The sequence below is a fragment of the Carcharodon carcharias genome, chromosome 27 (genome assembly GCF_017639515.1).
Source record: "Carcharodon carcharias isolate sCarCar2 chromosome 27, sCarCar2.pri, whole genome shotgun sequence".
NCBI classification, from domain to species: domain Eukaryota; kingdom Metazoa; phylum Chordata; class Chondrichthyes; order Lamniformes; family Lamnidae; genus Carcharodon; species Carcharodon carcharias.
The window spans coordinates 7,616,694-7,637,608 of NC_054493.1; the positions used below are offsets into that span (position 1 = coordinate 7,616,694).

The 20,915-nt window shown below is 47.6% G+C and overlaps 1 protein-coding gene across 1 annotated transcript; it reads right to left on the minus strand.

The window, feature by feature from the left end:
• Window positions 1–2,511: 2,511 nt before the first annotated feature.
• On the minus strand, window positions 2,512–20,588 carry mrpl52 (mitochondrial ribosomal protein L52). The gene is made up of 6 exons (XM_041175968.1): window positions 20,483–20,588; window positions 17,666–17,732; window positions 17,039–17,132; window positions 15,608–15,675; window positions 12,212–12,276; window positions 2,512–2,714 (listed from the first exon to the last, which is right to left on the minus strand). The coding sequence occupies exons 2-6, from the start codon at window positions 17,712–17,714 to the stop codon at window positions 2,529–2,531; spliced, it is 462 nt and encodes a 153-aa protein (XP_041031902.1). The 5' UTR covers window positions 17,715–17,732; window positions 20,483–20,588; the 3' UTR covers window positions 2,512–2,528.
• Between the last annotated feature and the right edge of the window lie 327 nt (window positions 20,589–20,915).

Genomic DNA, 20,915 nt, shown 5'->3' on the forward strand with positions numbered 1-20,915 from the left:
CTCCCACCAGGGAGTTCTTTCCCTTGCTATTTCTTATTTCTATCCAGACTGACTCTACGTCTTACTCTTCAGTGCCTATATCATTCCTCACAATAGCACTGAACTCTTCCTTTACTAACAAAGCAACACCACCTCTTTCCTTCCTGCCTATTCTTCCGAAACACTGAGTACCCTTGGATGTTCAACTCCCAAACCTGTTCTCCTTGTAACCACGTCTCAGTAATCGCTACCAAATCATACCTATTTATCTCTATTTGCACTGTTAACTCATTAGTTTTATTCCAAATGCTAGGCGCATTCAGATACAAAGCCTTTATGTTTGCCATATTGTCAAGTTTCCCTACTCTTATATGAATCTTTAAAGGCTTATATATTCTTATATATCTGTAAAGGCTATGGGCTCTGACAATACTGTGGAAAAAAAACTGAAGACTTGTGTGAACTTCCCGTGCCCCTAGCCAAGTTATTCCAGTACAGCTACAACACTGGCATCTATCCAGCAACATGGAAAATTGCCCAGGTTTGTCCTGTACACAAGCAGAACAATCCAACTCAGACAATAACCGCCCCATCAGTCAATTCTCAATCATCAGTGAAGTCATGGAAGGGGTCATCAACAGTGCTATCAAGTGGCGCTTACTCAACAATACGCTAATGCTCGGTTTGGGTTCTGTCAGGGCCACTCAGCTCCTGACCTCGTTACAGCCTTGGCTCAAACATGGACAAAAGAGCTGAACTCGCGAGGTGAGGTGAGAGTGACTGCCCTTGACATCAAGGCAGCATTTGAGCGAGTGTGGCATCAAGGAACCCTAGCACAACTGGAATCAATGGGAATTGGGGGGGGCGGGGGAGATATTCTCATTGGTTGGATTCGTACCGAGGAAGGTGGTTGTGGTTGTTGGGGATCAGTCATCTCAGCTCCAGGACATCACTGCAGGAGTTCCTCAGGGTAGTGTCCCCGGTCCAACCATCTTCAGCTCATTCGTCAATGACCTTCCTTCCATCATAAGGTCAGAACTGCGGATCTTCACTGATGATTGCACAATGTTCAGAACCACAGATATCATCCAGAGAGATGCCAGTCAGTATACAGATATCTCCCTGAGAGAGGGAGGGACTGAGGGACACCAGTCAGTGTACGGATATCTCCCTCAGAGAGAGAGAGGGGACTGAGAGAAACCAGTCAGTCTACTGATATCTCCCTGAAAGAGAGAATCACCAGTCAGTGTACAGATATCTCCCTGAGAGAGGGACTGAGAGACACTAGTCAGTGTACAGATATCCCCCTGAGAGGGAGGGGACTGACTGAGAGACACCAGTCAGTGGTCAGATATCTCCTTGAGAGAGAGAGACTGAGAGACACCAGTCAATGTACAGATATCTCCCTGAGAGGGTCTGAGAGACACCAGTGTACAGATATCTCCCTGAGAGGGTCTGAGAGGTACCAGTGTACAGATATCTTCCTGAGAATGTCTGAGATGTACCAGTGTGTACAGATATCTCCATGAGAGAGGGGGTCTGAGAGGTACCAGTCAGAGTACAGATATCTGCCTGAGAGAAAGGGGACTGAGAGACACCAAAAAGCAATTGGACATGTTCTGAAATGGACTGATTTATGGGGACAAATTGTGAGGGTCAGCACTGAGGGAGAGCCACACTGTCGGAGGGTCAGTGCTGAGGGAGAGCCGCATGTCGGAGGGTCAGTGCTGAGGGAGAGCCGCAGTCGGTGGGTCAGTGCTGAGGGAGAGCCAGACTGTCGGAGGGTCAGTGCTGAGGGAGAGCCGCACTGTCGGAGGGTCAGTGCTGAGGGAGAGCCGCACTGTCGGAGGGTCAGTGCTGAGGGAGAGCCGCACTGTCGGAGGGTCAGTGCTGAGGGGGAGACGCACTGTCGGACGGTCAGTACTGAGGGACAGCCGTACTGTCGGAGGGTCAGTGTTGAGGGACAGCTGCATCGTCGGAGGGACAGTGCTGAGGGAGAGCCACACTGTCGGAGGGTCAGTACTGAGGGAGAACCGCACTGTCGGAGGGTCAGTGTTGAAGGAGAGCCGCACTGTCGGAGGGTCAGTGCTGAGGGATAGCCGCACTGTCGGAGGGTCAGTGTTGAGGGAGAGCCGCACTGTCGGAGGGTCAGTGCTGAGGGAGAGCTGCGTTGTCGGAGGGTCAGTGCTGAGGGAGAGCCGTATTGTCGGAAGGTCAGTGCTGAGGGAGAGCCGCACTGTCGGAGGGTCAGTGCTGAGGGAGAGCTGCACTGTCGGAGGGTGTGCTGAGGGAGAGCCCCGCACAGTTGGATGGTCAGTGCTGAGGGAGAGCCGTACTGTCAGAGGGTCAGTACTGAGGGAGAGCCGTACTGTCAGAGGGTCAGTACTGAGGGAGAGCCGCGCTGTCGGCGGGTCAGTGCTGAGGGAGAGCCGCACTGTCGGAGGATCAGTACTGAGGGAGAGCCGCACTGTCGGAGGGTCAGTGCTGAGGGAGCCTCGCCTGTTTGTGAAATAATAAAGCGGACACACAGGATTAGGCTCTGACTGATTTTATTTCGTTCTGCTTGGGGTTGCTTCCCTGTGGCTCTGTGTTCGCAGACTCCCTCCATGTTTAGCTCCTTTGGGATTGGGCAGATTGCGCTGTCGTTCCTCCTCCTGCCTTCGGTGGGCTGCCTGCTGCTCCTTCCATCTCTCCATCCCCCGCTCCATTTCACTGGTCAGCATCACAATCCGTCTCTGTCAGAGGGAGAGCAAGGGTATCAGATAAGGAGGACGAGATAGAGGATGGCGAGCGGGAGAGAGACAGGAGGGAAAGAGAGAGAGAGAGATAGAGAGAGACAGACAAGGTAAAAGAGAGGCAGAGAGACAAGGTAACAGAGAGAGAGAGAGAGAGAAACAGGGTAAAAGAGAAAGAGAGAGAGAGAGACAAGGTAAAAGAGAAAGCGAGACAAGGTAAAAGAGAGAGAGAAAGACAAGGTAAAAGAGAAAGAGAGAGAGACAAAGTAAAAGAGAGAGAGAGACAAGGTAAAAGAGAAAGAGAGACAAGGTGAAAGAGAGAGAGAGAAAGACAAGGTAAAAGAGAAAGAGAGAGAGACAATGTAAAAGAGAGAGAGAGAAAGACAAGGTAAAAGAGAAAGAGAGAGAGACAAGGTAAAAGAGAAAGAGAGACAAGGTGAAAGAGAGAGAGAGAAAGACAAGGTAAAAGAGAAAGAGAGAGAGACAAGGTAAAAGAGAAAGAGAGAGAGAGACAAGGTAAAAGAGAAAGAGAGACAAGGTGAAAGAGAGAGAGAGAAAGACAAGGTAAAAGAGAAAGAGAGAGAGACAAGGTAAAAGAGAGAGAGACAAGGTAAAAGAGAGAGAGAAAGACAAGGTAAAAGAGAAAGAGAGAGAGACAAGGTAAAAGAGAGAGAGAGAAAGACAAGGTAAAAGAGAAAGAGAGAGAGACAATGTAAAAGAGAGAGAGAGAAAGACAAGGTAAAAGAGAAAGAGAGAGAGAGACAAGGTAAAAGAGAGAGAGAGAGAGACAAGGTAAAAGAGAAAGAGAGAGAGACAAGGTAGAAGACAAAGAGAAAGAGACAAGGTAAAAGAGAAAGAGAGAGACAAGATAAAAGAGGAGAGAGAGAGACAAGGTAAAAGAGAAAGAGAGAGAGACAATGTAAAAGAGAGAGCGAAAGACAAGGTAAAAGAGAGCGAGAGAGACAAGGTAAAAGAGAAAGAGAGAGAGACAAAGTAAAAGAGAGAGAGAGACAAGGTAAAAGAGAAAGAGAGACAAGGTGAAAGAGAGAGAGAGACAAGGTGAAAGAGAGAGAGAGAAAGACAAGGTAAAAGAGAAAGAGAGAGAGACAATGTAAAAGAGAGAGAGAGAAAGACAAGGTAAAAGAGAAAGAGAGAGAGACAAGGTAAAAGAGAAAGAGAGACAAGGTGAAAGAGAGAGAGAGAAAGACAAGGTAAAAGAGAAAGAGAGAGAGACAAGGTAAAAGAGAAAGAGAGAGAGACAAGGTAAAAGAGAAAGAGAGACAAGGTGAAAGAGAGAGAGAGAAAGACAAGGTAAAAGAGAAAGAGAGAGAGACAAGGTAAAAGAGAGAGAGACAAGGTAAAAGAGAGAGAGAAAGACAAGGTAAAAGAGAAAGAGAGAGAGACAAGGTAAAAGAGAGAGAGAGAAAGACAAGGTAAAAGAGAAAGAGAGAGAGACAATGTAAAAGAGAGAGAGAGAAAGACAAGGTAAAAGAGAAAGAGAGAGAGACAAGGTAGAAGACAAAGAGAAAGAGACAAGGTAAAAGAGAAAGAGAGAGACAAGATAAAAGAGGAGAGAGAGAGACAAGGTAAAAGAGAAAGAGAGAGAGACAATGTAAAAGAGAGAGCGAAAGACAAGGTAAAAGAGAGCGAGAGAGACAAGGTAAAAGAGAGAGAGAGACAAGGTAAAAGAGAAAGAGAGAGAGACAAGTTAAAAGGGAAAGAGAGAGAGAGACAAGGTAAAAGAGAGAGAGAAGGTAAAAGAGAAAGAGAGAGAGACAAGGTAAAAGAGAAAGAGAGAGAGAGACAAGGTAAAAGAGAGAGAGAGAAGGGAAAAGAGAAAGAGAGACAAGGTAAAAGAGAAAGAGAGAGAGAGAGACAAGGCAAAAGAGAAAGAGAGAGAAAGAGACAAGGTAAAAGAGAGAGAGAGAGACAAGGTAAAAGAGAAAGAGAAAGAGACAAGGTAAAAGAGAGAGAGAGAGAGAGACAATGTAAAAGAGAAAGAGAGAGAGACAAGGTAAAAGAGAGAGAGAGAGAGACAAGGTAAAAGAGAGAGAGAGAGACAAGGTAAAAGAGAGAGAGAGACAAGGTAAAAGAGAAAGAGAGAGAGACAAGGTAAAAGAGAAAGAGAGAGAGAGACAAGGTAAAAGAGAGAGAGAGAGAGACAAGGTAAAAGAGAAAGAGAGAGAGACAAGGTAAAAGAGAGAGAGAGACACACAAGGTAATAGAGAGAGAGACAGAGACAAGGTGAAAGAGAGAGAGAGACAAGGTAAAAGAGAAAGAGAGAGAGAGAGATAAGGTAAAAGAGAGAGAGAGAAAGAGATAAGGTAAAAGAGAGAGAGAGAGACAAGGTAAAAGAGAGAGAGAGAGACAAGGTAAAAGAGAGAGAGAGAAAGACAAGGTAAAAGAGAAAGAGAGAGAGACAATGTAAAAGAGAGAGAGAGAGAGAGACAAGGTAAAAGAGAGAGAGAGAGAGACAAGGTAAAAGAGAGAGAGAGAGAGACAAGGTAAAAGAGAGAGAGAGACAAGGTAAAAGAGAAAGAGAGAGAGACAAGGTAAAAGAGAAAGAGAGAGAGACAATGTAAAAGAGAGAGAGAGAAAGACAAGGTAAAAGAGAAAGAGAGAGAGACAATGTAAAAGAGAAAGAGAGAGAGACAAGGTAAAAGAGAGAGAGAGAGACAAGGTAAAAGAGAGAGAGAGACAAGGTAAAAGAGAAAGAGAGAGAGACAAGGTAAAAGAGAAAGAGAGAGAGACAAGGTAAAAGAGAAAGACAGACAAGGTGAAAGAGAGAGAGAGAAAGACAAGGTAAAAGAGAGAGAGAGAGAGACAAGGTAAAAGAGAAAGAGAGACAAGGTGAAAGAGAGAGAGAGAAAGACAAGGTAAAAGAGAAAGAGAGAGAGACAAGGTAAAAGAGAGAGAGACAAGGTAAAAGAGAGAGAGAAAGACAAGGTAAAAGAGAAAGAGAGAGAGACAAGGTAAAAGAGAGAGAGAGAAAGACAAGGTAAAAGAGAAAGAGAGAGAGACAATGTAAAAGAGAGAGAGAGAAAGACAAGGTAAAAGAGAAAGAGAGAGAGAGACAAGGTAAAAGAGAGAGAGAGAGAGACAAGGTAAAAGAGAAAGAGAGAGAGACAAGGTAGAAGACAAAGAGAAAGAGACAAGGTAAAAGAGAAAGAGAGAGACAAGATAAAAGAGGAGAGAGAGAGACAAGGTAAAAGAGAAAGAGAGAGAGACAATGTAAAAGAGAGAGCGAAAGACAAGGTAAAAGAGAGCGAGAGAGACAAGGTAAAAGAGAGAGAGAGACAAGGTAAAAGAGAAAGAGAGAGAGACAAGTTAAAAGGGAAAGAGAGAGAGAGACAAGGTAAAAGAGAGAGAGAAGGTAAAAGAGAAAGAGAGAGAGACAAGGTAAAAGAGAAAGAGAGAGAGAGACAAGGTAAAAGAGAGAGAGAGAAGGGAAAAGAGAAAGAGAGACAAGGTGAAAGAGAGAGAGAGAGACAAGGCAAAAGAGAAAGAGAGAGAAAGAGACAAGGTAAAAGAGAGAGAGAGAGACAAGGTAAAAGAGAAAGAGAAAGAGACAAGGTAAAAGAGAGAGAGAGAGAGAGAGACAATGTAAAAGAGAAAGAGAGAGAGACAAGGTAAAAGAGAGAGAGAGAGAGACAAGGTAAAAGAGAGAGAGAGAGACAAGGTAAAAGAGAGAGAGAGACAAGGTAAAAGAGAAAGAGAGAGAGACAAGGTAAAAGAGAAAGAGAGAGAGAGACAAGGTAAAAGAGAGAGAGAGAGAGACAAGGTAAAAGAGAAAGAGAGAGAGACAAGGTAAAAGAGAGAGAGAGACACACAAGGTAATAGAGAGAGAGACAGAGACAAGGTGAAAGAGAGAGAGAGACAAGGTAAAAGAGAAAGAGAGAGAGAGAGATAAGGTAAAAGAGAGAGAGAGAAAGAGATAAGGTAAAAGAGAGAGAGAGAGACAAGGTAAAAGAGAGAGAGAGAGACAAGGTAAAAGAGAGAGAGAGAAAGACAAGGTAAAAGAGAAAGAGAGAGAGACAATGTAAAAGAGAGAGAGAGAGAGAGACAAGGTAAAAGAGAGAGAGAGAGAGACAAGGTAAAAGAGAGAGAGAGAGAGACAAGGTAAAAGAGAGAGAGAGACAAGGTAAAAGAGAAAGAGAGAGAGACAAGGTAAAAGAGAAAGAGAGAGAGACAATGTAAAAGAGAGAGAGAGAAAGACAAGGTAAAAGAGAAAGAGAGAGAGACAATGTAAAAGAGAAAGAGAGAGAGACAAGGTAAAAGAGAGAGAGAGAGACAAGGTAAAAGAGAGAGAGAGACAAGGTAAAAGAGAAAGAGAGAGAGACAAGGTAAAAGAGAAAGAGAGAGAGACAAGGTAAAAGAGAAAGACAGACAAGGTGAAAGAGAGAGAGAGAAAGACAAGGTAAAAGAGAGAGAGAGAGAGACAAGGTAAAAGAGAAAGAGAGACAAGGTGAAAGAGAGAGAGAGAAAGACAAGGTAAAAGAGAAAGAGAGAGAGACAAGGTAAAAGAGAGAGAGACAAGGTAAAAGAGAGAGAGAAAGACAAGGTAAAAGAGAAAGAGAGAGAGACAAGGTAAAAGAGAGAGAGAGAAAGACAAGGTAAAAGAGAAAGAGAGAGAGAGACAAGGTAAAAGAGAGAGAGAGAGAGACAAGGTAAAAGAGAAAGAGAGAGAGACAAGGTAGAAGACAAAGAGAAAGAGACAAGGTAAAAGAGAAAGAGAGAGACAAGATAAAAGAGGAGAGAGAGAGACAAGGTAAAAGAGAAAGAGAGAGAGACAATGTAAAAGAGAGAGCGAAAGACAAGGTAAAAGAGAGCGAGAGAGACAAGGTAAAAGAGAGAGAGAGACAAGGTAAAAGAGAAAGAGAGAGAGACAAGTTAAAAGGGAAAGAGAGAGAGAGACAAGGTAAAAGAGGGAGAGAAGGTAAAAGAGAAAGAGAGAGAGACAAGGTAAAAGAGAAAGAGAGAGAGAGACAAGGTAAAAGAGAGAGAGAGAAGGTAAAAGAGAAAGAGAGACAAGGTAAAAGAGAAAGAGAGAGAGAGAGACAAGGCAAAAGAGAAAGAGAGAGAAAGAGACAAGGTAAAAGAGAGAGAGAGAGACAAAGTAAAAGAGAAAGAGAAAGAGACAAGGTAAAAGAGAGAGAGAGAGAGACAAGGTAAAAGAGAGAGAGAGAGAGACAAGGTAAAAGAGAAAGAGAGAGAGAGACAAGGTAAAAGAGAAAGAGAGAGAGAGACAAGGTAAAAGAGAAAGAGAGAGAGACAAGGTAAAAGAGAAAGAGAGAGAGAGACAAGGTAAAAGAGAGAGAGAGAGAGACAAGGTAAAAGAGAAAGAGAGAGAGACAAGGTAAAAGAGAGAAAGAGAGACACACAAGGTAATAGAGAGAGAGACAGAGACAAGGTAAAAGAGAAAGAGAGAGAGAGACAAGGTAAAAGAGAAAGAGAGAGAGAGAGATAAGGTAAAAGAGAGAGAGAGAAAGAGATAAGGTAAAAGAGAGAGAGACAAGGTAAAAGAGAGAGAGAGAGACAAGGTAAAAGAGAAAGAGAGAAAGACAAGGTAAAAGAGAAAGAGAGAGAGACAATGTAAAAGAGAGAGAGAGACACGGTAAAAGAGAAAGAGAGACAAGGTAAAAGAGAGAGAGAGAAAGACAAGGTAAAAGAGAAAGAGAGAGAGACAATGTAAAAGAGAAAGAGAGACAAGGTAAGAGAGAAAGGGAGACAAGGTAAAAGAGAGAGAGACAAGGTAAAAGAGAAAGAGAGAGAGAGAAGGTAAAAGAGAAAGAGAGACAAGGTAAGAGAGAAAGAGAGAGAGACAAGGTAAAAGAGAGAGAGAGACAAGGTAAAAGAGAAAGAGAGAGAGACAAGGTAAAAGAGAGAGAGAGAGACAAGGTAAAAGAGAAAGAGAGAGAGACAAGGTAAAAGAGAGAGAGAGCGACAAGGTAAAAGAGAGAGAGAGAGAGAGACACAATGTAAAAGAGAGAGAGAGAGACAAGGTAAAAGAGAAAGAGAGAGACAAGGTAAAAGAGAGCGAGAGAGACAAGGTAAAAGAGAAAGAGAGAGAGACAAGGTAAAAGAGAAAGAGAGAGAGACAAGGTAAAAGAGAAAGAGAGAGAGACAAGGTAAAAGAGAGAGAGAGAGAGACAAGGTAAAAGAGAGAGAGAGAGACAAGGTAAAAGAGAGAGAGAGAGAGAGACACAATGTAAAAGAGAGAGAGAGACAAGGTAAAAGAGAAAGAGAGAGACAAGGTAAAAGAGAGAGAGAGAGAGACAAGGTAAAAGAGAGAGAGAGAGACACACACAATGTAAAAGAGAAAGAGAGAGAGACAAGGTAAAAGAGAGAGAGAGAGAGAGACAAGGTAAAAGAGAAAGAGAGAGAGACAAGGTAGAAGAGAAAGAGAGAGAGACAAGGTAAAAGAGAGAGACAGACAAGGTAAAAGAGAGAAAGAGACAAGGTAAAAGGGAAAGAGAGAGACAAGGTAAAAGAGAAAGAGAGAGAGAGACAAGGTAAAAGAGAGAGAGAGAGAGAAGGTAAAAGAGAGAGAGAGAGAGACAAGGTAAAAGAGAAAGAGAGAGAGACAAGGTAAAAGAGAAAGAGAGAGAGACAAGGTAAAAGAGAGAGAGAGAGAGAGACAAGGTAAAAGAGAAAGAGAGAGAGAGACAAGGTAAAAGAGAGAGAGAGACAAGGTAAAAGAGAAAGAGAGAAAGAGACAAGGTAAAAGAGAGAGAGAGAGAGAGACAAGGTAAAAGAGAGAGAGAGAGACAAGGTAAAAGAGAAAGAGAGAGACAAGGTAAAAGAGAAAGAGAGAGACAAGGTAAAAAAGAGAGAGAGACAAGGTAAAAGAGAAAGAGAGCGAGACAAGGTAAAAGAGAAAGAGAGAGAGAGACAAGGTAAAAGAGAGAGAGAGAGAGGGAAGGTAAAAGAGAAAGAGAGACAAGGTAAAAGAGAAAGAGAGAGAGAGACAAGGCAAAAGAGAAAGAGAGAGAAAGAGACAAGGTAAAAGAGAGAGAGAGAGACAAGGTAAAAGAGAAAAAAAGAAAGAGACAGAAGGTAAAAGAGAGAGAGAGAGACAAGGTAAAAGAGGAGAGAGCGAGACAAGGTAAAAGAGAGGGCAAGAGACAGAGAGAGAGAGAAGGTAAAAGAGAGAGAGAGAGACAAGTTAAAAGAGAGGGCAAGAGAGAGAGAGAGAGAGAGAAGGTAAAAGAGAGAGAGAGAGAGAGACAAGGTAAAAAAGAGAGCAAGAGAGACAAGAGAGAAAGGGTGAGAGATGGGACGGGAGAGAGAGAAACAGAGAAACGGAGAGAGTGGGGAGAGGGCGAGGGAACGACAATGGGGGGCAGGATTGATGGGGCGATGGAGGCAGGAGGGGGTGAGGGGGAGGGATGGTAAAGGGCAAGGGAGAGCATGGGGAGGGCGAGGGGTAGGGACATGGACGGTGAACGGGAGGGACTGAGAGGGTGTGGGGAGGGATGGGGAGGGGGAGGTTGAGGAGGGGGGACAAGGAGAGAGTGGAGGGGAGCGAGGGGGAGAGAGGGTGAGGGGGAGGGTGTGGACGAGGAGGAGGACGGGGGGGAGGCGACGGGGAGGGCGAGGGGGGAGGGAAGGGGAGAGAGAGGAAGGACGAGGGACGGGAAGGACGAGGGGACGGGGTGGGGGAGGGGGAGGGAGGAGGAGGGGGAGGAGAGGGAGGGAGGGGGAGAGGGGGGGGGAAGGGGGGAGGGGGAGAGAAGGGACGGGGAGGGGGAGAGAGAGGGAGGGGGAGGGGGAGAGAGGGAGGGGTAGGGGGGAGAGAGAGGGAGGGGGAGGGGGAGAGAGAGGGAGGGGGAGGTGGAGAGGGAGGGAGGGGGAGGGGGAGGGGAGAGAGAGGGAGAGACGAGGGGACGGGGAGGGCGAGGGATGGGGAGGGGGTCGGGAGTGATAAAATGGGACGGGACCGAGGGGTAGGTGGGTGAAGCAGGATGGAAATGGTCAGGAGGACACCGAGAGGGTGACGGACACCGAGAGGGCGACAGACGGCGAGAGGGTGACGGACAGCGAGAGGGTGACAGACGGCGAGAGGGAGACGGACAGCGAGAGGGTGACAGACGGCGAGAGGGTGACGGACAGCGAGAGGGAGACGGACAGTCAGAGGGTGACAGACAGCGAGAGGGTGACAGACGGCGAGAGGGTGACAGACGGCGAGAGGGCGACAGACGGCGAGAGGGTGACAGACAGCGAGAGGGTGTAGGACAGTCAGAGGGTGAGAGACAGCGAGAGGGAGACGGACACCGAGAGGGTGACAGACAGCGAGAGGGTGACGGACAGCGAGAGGGTGACAGACAGCGAGAGGGTGACGGACAGCGAGAGGGTGACGGACAGCGAGAGGGTGACGGACAGTCAGAGGGTGACAGACAGCGAGAGGGTGTAGGACAGTCAGAGGGTGACGGACAGCGAGAGGGTGACGGACACCGAGAGGGTGACAGACGGCGAGAGGGTGACGGACAGTCAGAGGCTGACAGACAGCGAAAGGGTGTAGGACAGTCAGAGGGTGACAGACGGCGAGAGGGTGACGGACAACGAGAGGGTGTAGGACAGTCAGAGGGTGACGGACAGCGAGAGGGTGACGGACAGCGAGAGGGTGACGGACAGCGAAAGGGTGACGGACACCGAGAGGGTGACGGACAGCGAGAGGGTGACGGACAGCGAGAGGGTGACGGACAGCGAGAGGGTGACAGACAGTCAGAGGGTGAGGAGACGAAAACGGAGAGGGTGATGGACAGCGAGAGGGTGACAGACAGCGAGAGGGTGACAGACAGCGAGAGGGTGACAGACAGCGAGAGGGTGACAGACAGCGAGAGGGTGACAGACGGCGAGAGGGTGACGGACAGCGAGAGGGTGATGGACAGCGAGAGGGTGACGGACAGCGAGAGGGTGACGGACAGCGAGAGGGTGTAGGACAGTCAGAGGGTGACGGACAGCGAGAGGGTGTAGGACAGTCAGAGGGTGACGGACAGCGAGAGGGTGTAGGACAGTCAGAGGGTGACAGACAGCGAGAGGGTGATGGACAGCGAGAGGGTGACGGACAGCGAGAGGGTGTAGGACAGTCAGAGGGTGACGGACAGCGAGAGGGTGTAGGACAGTCAGAGGGTGACGGACAGCGAGAGGGTGTAGGACAGTCAGAGGGTGACGGACAGCGAGAGGGTGTAGGACAGTCAGAGGGTGACGGACAGCGAGAGGGTGACAGACAGTCAGAGGGTGACGGACAGCGAGAGGGTGACGGACAGCGAGAGGGTGACAGACGGCGAGAGGGTGACGGACAGTCAGAGGGTGACGGACAGTCAGAGGGTGACGGACAGCGAGAGGGTGACGGACACCGAGAGGGTGACGGACACCGAGAGGGTGACGGACACCGAGAGGGTGACGGACAGTCAGATGGTGAGGAGACGAAAACGGAGAGGGTGATGGACAGTGAGGAGGAGATGAAAAGGGCCGTCCGGAATCCTGGAACTCACCGCCATCTCCTCACACTCCTGGCGTCTTCGAATCTGTCCCTTCAGTGGAGGAGCCGGACTCCCATCTGAGCAGCAAAAGGAATAGGAACAGCAGGCAGAGTTACTGCTCAGATCAAGTATTAAAAACACAGCAAGATCCCATCACCACTCCACAAACACTCCAAAGCAGGCAGTTACAGTCCAGAATCTAATCGAGGGGTTCGGGGGGGTTTATATATAGAATAACAGATACCCGGGAGTGAGTTACAGACTGGAATCTAATCGAGGGGTTCGGGGGGGGTTTATATATAGAATAACAGATACCGGGGAGTGAGTTACAGGCTGGAATCTAATCGAGGGGTTCGGGGTGGTTTATATATAGAATAACAGATACCCGGTGTGAGTTACAGACTGGAACCTAATCGAGGGGTTCGGGGGGGTTTATATATAGAATAACAGATACCCGGGAGTGAGTTACAGACAAGAATCTAATCGAGGGGTTCGGGGGGGGTTTATATATAGAATAACAGATACCGGGGAGTGAGTTACAGGCTGGAATCTAATCGAGGGGTTCGGGGTGGTTTATATATAGAATAACAGATACCCGGGAGTGAGTTACAGACTGGAATCTAATCGAGGGGTTCGGGGGGGGGTTTATATATAGAATAACAGATACCCGGGAGTGAGTTACAGACTGGAATCTAATCGAGGGGTTCGGGGGGGTTTATATATAGAATAACAGATACCCGGGAGTGAGTTACAGGCTGGAATCTAATCGAGGCGTTCGGGATCGTTTATATACAGAATAACAGATTCCCAGGGGTGAGTTACAGGCTGGAATCTAATCGAAGGTTTCAGGGTGGTTTATATGTAGAATAACAGATACCCGGGAGTGAGTTACAGACTGGAATCTAATCGAGGGGCTCGCGGTGTATTATATATAAAATAACAGATACCCGGGAGTGAGTTACAGGTTGGAATCTAATCGAGGGTTTCGGGGTGGTTTATATATAGAATAACAAATACCTGGGAGTGAGTTACAGACTGGAATCCAATCGAGGGGTTCGGGGTGGTTTATATATAGAATAACAGATACCCGGGAGTGAGTTACAGAATGGAATCTAATCGAGGGTTTCAGGGTGGTTTATATATAGAATAACAGATACCCGGGAGTGAGTTACAGGCTGGAATCTAATCAATGGGTTCGGGTTGGCTTATGTATAAAGTAACAGATACCCGGGAGTGAGTTACAGACTGGAATCTAATTGAGAGGTTCCGGTTAATTTATATATAGAATAACAGATACCCGGGAGTGAGTTACAGGCTGGAATCTAATCGAGGGTTTCGGGGTGGTTTATATATAGAATAACAAATATCCGAGAGTGAGTTACAGACTGGAATCTAATCGAGGGGTTCGGGGGGGTTTATATATAGAATAACAGATACCCGGGAGTGAGTTACAGGCTGGAATCCAATCAAGGGGTTCAGGGTGATTTATGTATAGAATAACAGATACCGGGGAGTGAGTTACAAACTGGAATCTAATCGAGGAGTTCGGGGTGGTTTATATATAGAATAACAGATACCCGGGAGTGAGTTACAGGCTGGAATCTAATTGAAGGGTTCGGGGTGGTTTATATATAGAATAACAGATACCCGGGAGTGAGTTACAGGCTGGAATCTAATCGAAGGGTTCGGGTTGGCTTATATATGGAGTAACAGATACCCGGGAATGAGTTACAGACTGGAATCTAATCGAGGGGTTCGGGGGGGTTTATATATAGAATAACAAATACCCGGGAGTGAGTTACAGGCTGGAATCTGATCGATGGTTTCGGGGTGGTTTATATATAGAATAACAAATACCCGGGAGTGAGTTACAGGCTGGAATCTGATCGAGGGGTTCGGTGTGGTTTATATACAGAATAACAGAAACCCGGGAGTGAGTTACAGACTGGAATCTAATCGAGGTGTTCGGTGAGGTTTATATATAGAATAACAGATACCTGGGAGTGAGTTACAGACTGGAATCTAATTGAGAGGTTCCGGTTAATTTATATATAGAACAACAGATACCCGGGAGAGAGTTCCAGACTGGAATCTAATCGAGGGGTTCGGTGGGGTTTATATATAGAATGACAGATACCCGGGAGTAAGTTCCAGACTGGAATCTAATCGAGGGGTTTGGGCTGGTTTATATATACAATGACAGATACCTGGGAGTGAGTTCCAGACTGGAATCTAATCGAGGGGTTTGGGCTGGTTTATATATACAATGACAGATACCTGGGAGTGAGTTACAGACTGGAATCTAATCGAGGGGTTTGGGGTGGTTTATATATAGAACAACAGATACCCGGGAGAGAGTTCCAGACTGGAATCTAATCGAGGGGTTTGGGGTGGTTTATATATAGAACAACAGATACCCGGGAGAGAGTTCCAGACTGGAATCTCATCGAGGGGTTTGGGCTGGTTTATATATACAATGACAGATACCTGGGAGTGAGTTACAGACTGGAATCTCATCGAGGGGTTTGGGGCGGTTTATATATAGAATAACAGGTACCCGGGAGTGAGTTACAGACTGGAATCTAATTGAGAGGTTCCGGTTAATTTATATATAGAACAACAGATACCCGGGAGAGAGTTCCAGACTGGAATCTAATCGAGGGGTTTGGGGCGGTTTATATATAGAATAACAGATACCTGGGAGTGAGTTACAGGCTGGAATCTAATCGAGGGGTTCGGGGTGGTTTATATATAGAATAACAGATACCTGGGTGTGAGTTATAGACTGGAATCTCATCGAGGGGTTCGGGGTGGTTTATATACAGAATAACAGATACCCGGGAGTGAGTTACAGACTGGAATCTAATTGAGAGGTTCCGGTTAATTTATATATAGAACAACAGATACCCGGGAGAGAGTTCCAGACTGGAATCTAATCGAGGTGCTCGGTGAGGTTTATATATAGAATAACAGATACCTGGGAGTGAGTTACAGACTGGAATCTAATCGAGGGGTTTGGGCTGGTTTATATATACAATGACAGATACCTGGGTGTGAGTTACAGACTGGAATCTAATCGAGGGGTTTGGGCTGGTTTATATATACAATAACAGATACCTGGGAGTGAGTTACAGACTGGAATCTAATCGAGGGGTTTGGGCTGGTTTATATATAGTATAACAGATACCTGGGTGCGAGTTATAGACTGGAATCTCATCGAGGGGTTTGGGGCGGTGTATGTATTTTCCACTGAATTAAACGCAGGTGAAGCTGGTTCCTTCATTCGCACCGGGGTAGTCTGATTGCACTGGCTCAGTTTAAAGGGAATGCTAATTGTGAGCCCCTGTCTCTGAAAGAGGCGAAGAGGACTTCATGTTGCGATTATTTCTCTGAAACGCTGTCACTCACCTGCGAACGACCAGTCTGGCAGGTCTGTTAGGGGTCCATACTCTGTTCCACTCTTGGCCAAGCCATGTCTGAAGGGGAGAGAGATAATGAGAGTGTGACTGCACTGAGACTCGGCACCGATATAGCCAGATCCTGTCACCACCAGAAGCCTGCCCTCTGCTGGGGTACGGGTAGAGTCTCCACCCAGGGGCAGAGGTACACCCTCACTGCTACAACTGAGATGGCATGTGGGCAGAGTGTGATTGACTTTAGGTGTGAACCGAAGCAAACAATAGGTCCGAGTGGCTGGAGGGGGTTACAGAGATGGGGAGGGGTGTAGGGGCTGGAGGAGGTTACAGGGATGGTGAGGGGTGTAGGGACTGGAGGAGGTTACAGAGATAGGGAGGGGTGTAGGGGGCTGGAGGAGGTTACAGAGATAGGGAGGGTTGTAGGGGCTGGAGGAGGTTACAGAGATAGGGAGGGGTGTAGGGGCTGGAGGAGGTTACAGAGATAGGGAGGGGTGTAGGGGGCTGGAGGAGGTTACAGAGATAGGGAGGGCTGTAGGGGCTGGAGGTGGTTACAGAGATAGGGAGGGGTGTAGAGGCTGGAGGAGGTTACAGAGATAGGGAGGGGTGTAGAGGCTGGAGGAGGTTACAGAGATAGGGAGGGGTGTAGGGGCTGGAGGAGGTTACAGGGATGGGGAGGGGTGTAGGGACTGGAGGAGGTTACAGAGATAGGGAGGGGTGTAGGGACTGCAAGAGGTTACAGAGATAGGGAGGGGTGTAGGGGCTGGAGGAGGTTACAGAGATAGGGAGGGTTGTAGGGACTGGAGGAGGTTACAGAGATAGGGATTGTTGTAGGGACTGGAGGAGGTTACAGAGATAGGGAGGGTTGTAGGGACTGGAGAAGGTTACAGAGATAGGGGGGTTGTAGGGACTGGAGGAGGTTACAGAGATAGGGAGGGGTGTAGGGACTGGAGGAGGTTACAGAGATAGGGAGGGGTGTAGGGGCTGGAGGAGGTTACAGAGATAGGGAGGGGTGTAGGGACTGGAGGAGGTTACAGAGATAGGGAGGGGTGTAGGGACTGGAGGAGGATACAGAGATAGGGAGGTGTGTAGGGGCAGGAGGAGGTTACAGGGATAGTGACGAGGCCATGGAGGGACTTGAACAGGAGGGCGGAGGAGGTTTGACCCTGACAGGCAGCTGCTGTAGCTCAGAGAATGCAGAGGTGATGAGTGACGGGACTGGGCGAGTTTCCCGCTTCAGGCTGCAGGGTATCTGTGCGAGTGAGTCAAACAGCGAACTGAAGAGTGGAAGAGGGGGACTTCGAAAATTAGCTGAGCGTGGAGAGGGGGCAGGAAAATCGATAGAGAGAGAGAGAGAGAGAGAGAGAGAGAGAGGGAGGGAGGCAACAACTCAACCCACACACACTGAAGAGCTGATCGTACTCACCCGAGCCGCCATTTAGACCCCGCACGACAGGCAGCTCCACACGAGAGCAATCTCACCCCAGTCACAACAGGGACACACAGGAGCTGCAGCACACCTAGAGAGTACACCATGGCCTCACTTTAGAGAATTGTTTAACATGCTCATCATTCCTGATCACCGATAGGGAGAAAAATAAAATTCCCACTCCACAGTCCCCATCAAAAACTCCCAGGACAGGTACAGGACGGGGTTAGATACAGAGTAAAGCTCCCTCGACACTATCCCCATCCAACACTCCCAGGGCAGGTACAGCACAGGGTTAGACACAGAGTAAAGCTCCCTCTACACCATCCCCATCAAACACTCCCAGGACAGGTACAGCACGGGGTTAGATACAGAGTAAAGCTCCCTCTACACTGTCCCCATCAAACACACCCAGGACAGGTACAGCACGGGGTTAGATACAGAGTAAAGCTCCCTCTACACCGTCCCCATTAAACACTCCCAGGGCAGGAACAGCACGGGGTTAGATACAGAGTAAAGCTCCCTCTCCAATGTCCCCATCAAACACTCCCAGGACAGGTACAGCACGGGGTCAGATACAGAGTAAAGCTCCCTCTACCCTGTTGAAAATTCTTTGGGAGTCACCTTGTCGAGCCGCTGCTTCTGGACATTCTGCCTTGCAAATCCGGACCATTAATCCACATCTGGAGTACTGCGTACAGGGATTATACAAACATACGAATGAGGAGCAGGATTAGGCCATTCAGCCCCTCGAACCTGCTCTGCCATTCAATCAGATCACAGCTGATCTGATTTTCACCTCACATTCCCACCCACCTCCGATAATCTATCACCCTCTTGCTGATCAAGAATCTCTCTCCCTCAGTCTTAAAAATATTCAAAGTCTCTGCTTCCACCACCTTTTGAGGAAAGGAGTCCCAAAGACTTACCACCCTCCTGAGAGAAAAAAATTCTCCTCATCTCTGTCCCAAATGGGCAGCCCCTTATTTTTAAACAGTGACCTCCCCTAGTTCTAGATTCTCCCACAAGAGGAAACATTCTCTCCGCATCCACCCTGTCAACTCCCCTCAGGATCTTATATGTTTCAATCAAGTCACCTCTTACTCTTCTAAACTCCAGCGGATACAAGCCTAACCTGTCCACCCTTTCCCCATAAGACAACTCACCCATTCCAGGTATTAGTCTGGTAAACCTTCTCTGAACTGCCTCCCACACATTGACATCCTTCCTTCAATAAGGAGACAAGTACTGTACCCAGTACTCCAGATGTGGTCTCACCAGTGCCCTGTATAACTGAAGCATAACCTCCCTATTTTTATATTCAACTTCCCTCACAATAAATGATAATATTCTATTAGCTTTCCTAATTACCTGCTGTACCTGCATAACCAACCTTTTGTGATTCGTGCACTAGGACACCCAGATCCCTCTGCATCTCAGAGCTCTGCAACCTCTCACTATTTAGATAATAGGCCTTTTTTTAAAATTCTTCCTGCCAAAATGGACAACCTCATATTTTCCAACATTATACTCCATCTGCCAGATCTTTGCCCACTCACTTAACCTATCTGTCACTTTGTGACGTCCTTATGTCCTCTTAACAACTCACATTCCTAACTTTCTCTATGTCATCAGCAAATTTAGTGACCATTCCTTCTGTCCTTTCATCCAAATCATTTAGATAAATTGTAAACAGTTGAGGTCCCAGCACTGATCTCCGTGGCACACCATTTGTCACATCCTGTCAACCAGAAAATGACCCATTTATGCCTACTCTCTGTTTCCTATTAGCTAGCCAACCTTCTATCCATGTCAATATAATTATTCATTTGTTTGTACAGAACTTGATTCTTGCTGAAAAGGGACATGTCGAAGCTTTTTGACTTGCACTCATCAGGACACTTACAAGAATATCAATAAAGGGGAAAACAACAATTTATACTGTATGAAAAGAGAGTGCTGATTGGTTGGCTGCTTCTCTTTAGGAGTGGGGAGGGAAGGCCACAGGGAATCAGATGTGGGGGTCAACTTCCCTTGCCAACCAATCAGCACTCTCTTCTCATACAGTATAAATTGTTGTGTTGTTTTCCCCTTTTATTGATATTCTTCTGAAGTGTCTGATGAGTGCAAGACAAAAAGCTTCGACATGTCTCTTTTCTTCAGCAATATCCCTGCCAATATGTTACCCTCTACATCATGAGCTTCCATTTTCCACAATAACCTTCGATGAGGCACCTTATCAAATGCCTTCTGGAAACCTAAATACAGTACATCCACCAGTTCCCTGTTATCCACAGCATCTGTTACTTCTTCAAAGAACTCCAATAAATTGGTTAAATATGATTTCCCACTCACAAAATCATGTTGACTCTGCCTGATTACCTTGAATTTATCTAAGTGCCCTGTTATAACAACTTTAGTAATAGCTTCTAACAGTTTCCCTCTGACAGATGTTAAACTAACTGGCAGGTAGTTTCCCGCTCTCTGCCTCCCTCCCTTTTTTGAATAAAGGAGTTATATTGGCTATTTTCCAAACAAATAAACCCTCCCCAAATCCAGGCGCATCAATTGTCTCATCAGCCACTTTTTTTTAAGGCCCAAGGATAAAATCCATCAGGTCCTATGGACTTGTCAACCCACAGTCCCAATAACTTGCTGTTATTATTCCTATCACATAACCTGTCAGATATCGACACTGGGGAAGGTGGTGAAAAAAGTCTTTACACAGAGATTAGATAGAGAAAGATGACTGTGACCTTTCACCCCCACACCTGGATCCCTGTGACCTTTCACTCCCACACCTGGATCCCTGTGACTTATCACTCCCACACCTGGATCCCTGTGACTTATCACTCCCACACCTGGATCCCTGTGACCTTTCACTCCCACACCTGGATCCCTGTGACCTTCCACACCCTCCCTTGGATCCCTGTGACCTTTCACCTCCACACCTGGATCCTTGTGACCTTTCATTCCCACACCTGGATCCCTGTGTCCTTTCACCCTCACACCTGGATCCCTGTGACCTTTCACCCCACACCTGGATCCCTGTGACATTTCACCCCCACACCTGGATCCCTGTGACCTTTCACCCCCACACCTGGATCCTGTGACTTACCACTCCCACACCTGGATCCCTGTGACCTTTCACCCACACCTGGATCCGTGACCTTTCACACCCACAGTTGGATCCCTGAGACCCTTCACCCCCGCACCTGGATCTGTGACCTTTCACCTCCACACCTGGATCTCTGTGACCTTTCACCCCCACACCTGGATCCCTGTGACCTTTCACTCCCACACCTGGATCCCTCTGACCTTTCACCCCACACCTGGATCTCTGTGAACTTCCACCTCCACACCTGGATCCCTGTGACCTTTCGACCCTACAGCGGGATGGCTGTGATCAGTCATCCTCCGCCTCTCGTTCCCCGCTCTCACCCATCCTTCGCCTTCTCCTGCTCCACCTCCGGCTCGGGCGGCCGCAATCGAGCCTCGGATCCAGACAGGATGTAGGCCGCGCGCAGGCGCGCTGCATTCCCAGAGGGTCGGGGGAGAGACCGGCGGTGCGCATGCGCAGCACAGAGAATTGAAAGCGGCATGCGCAGTACAGAGAATTAAAGGGAGCATGCGCATACCGCGAACAGCAAAGAGCATGCGCAGTGCAAGGACGACTACGTGCAGGGCAAGAGGAAAGAGGGAGGGGGGAGAAATGAGGGAGGGGAGGGGGGGAGAAATGAGGGAGGGGAGGGGGGGAGAAATGAGGGAGGGGAGGGGGAGAAATGAGGGAGGGGAGGGGGGGAGAAATGAGGGAGGGGAGGGGGGAGAAATGAGGGAGGGGAGGGGGGGAGAAATGAGGGAGGGGAGGGGGAGA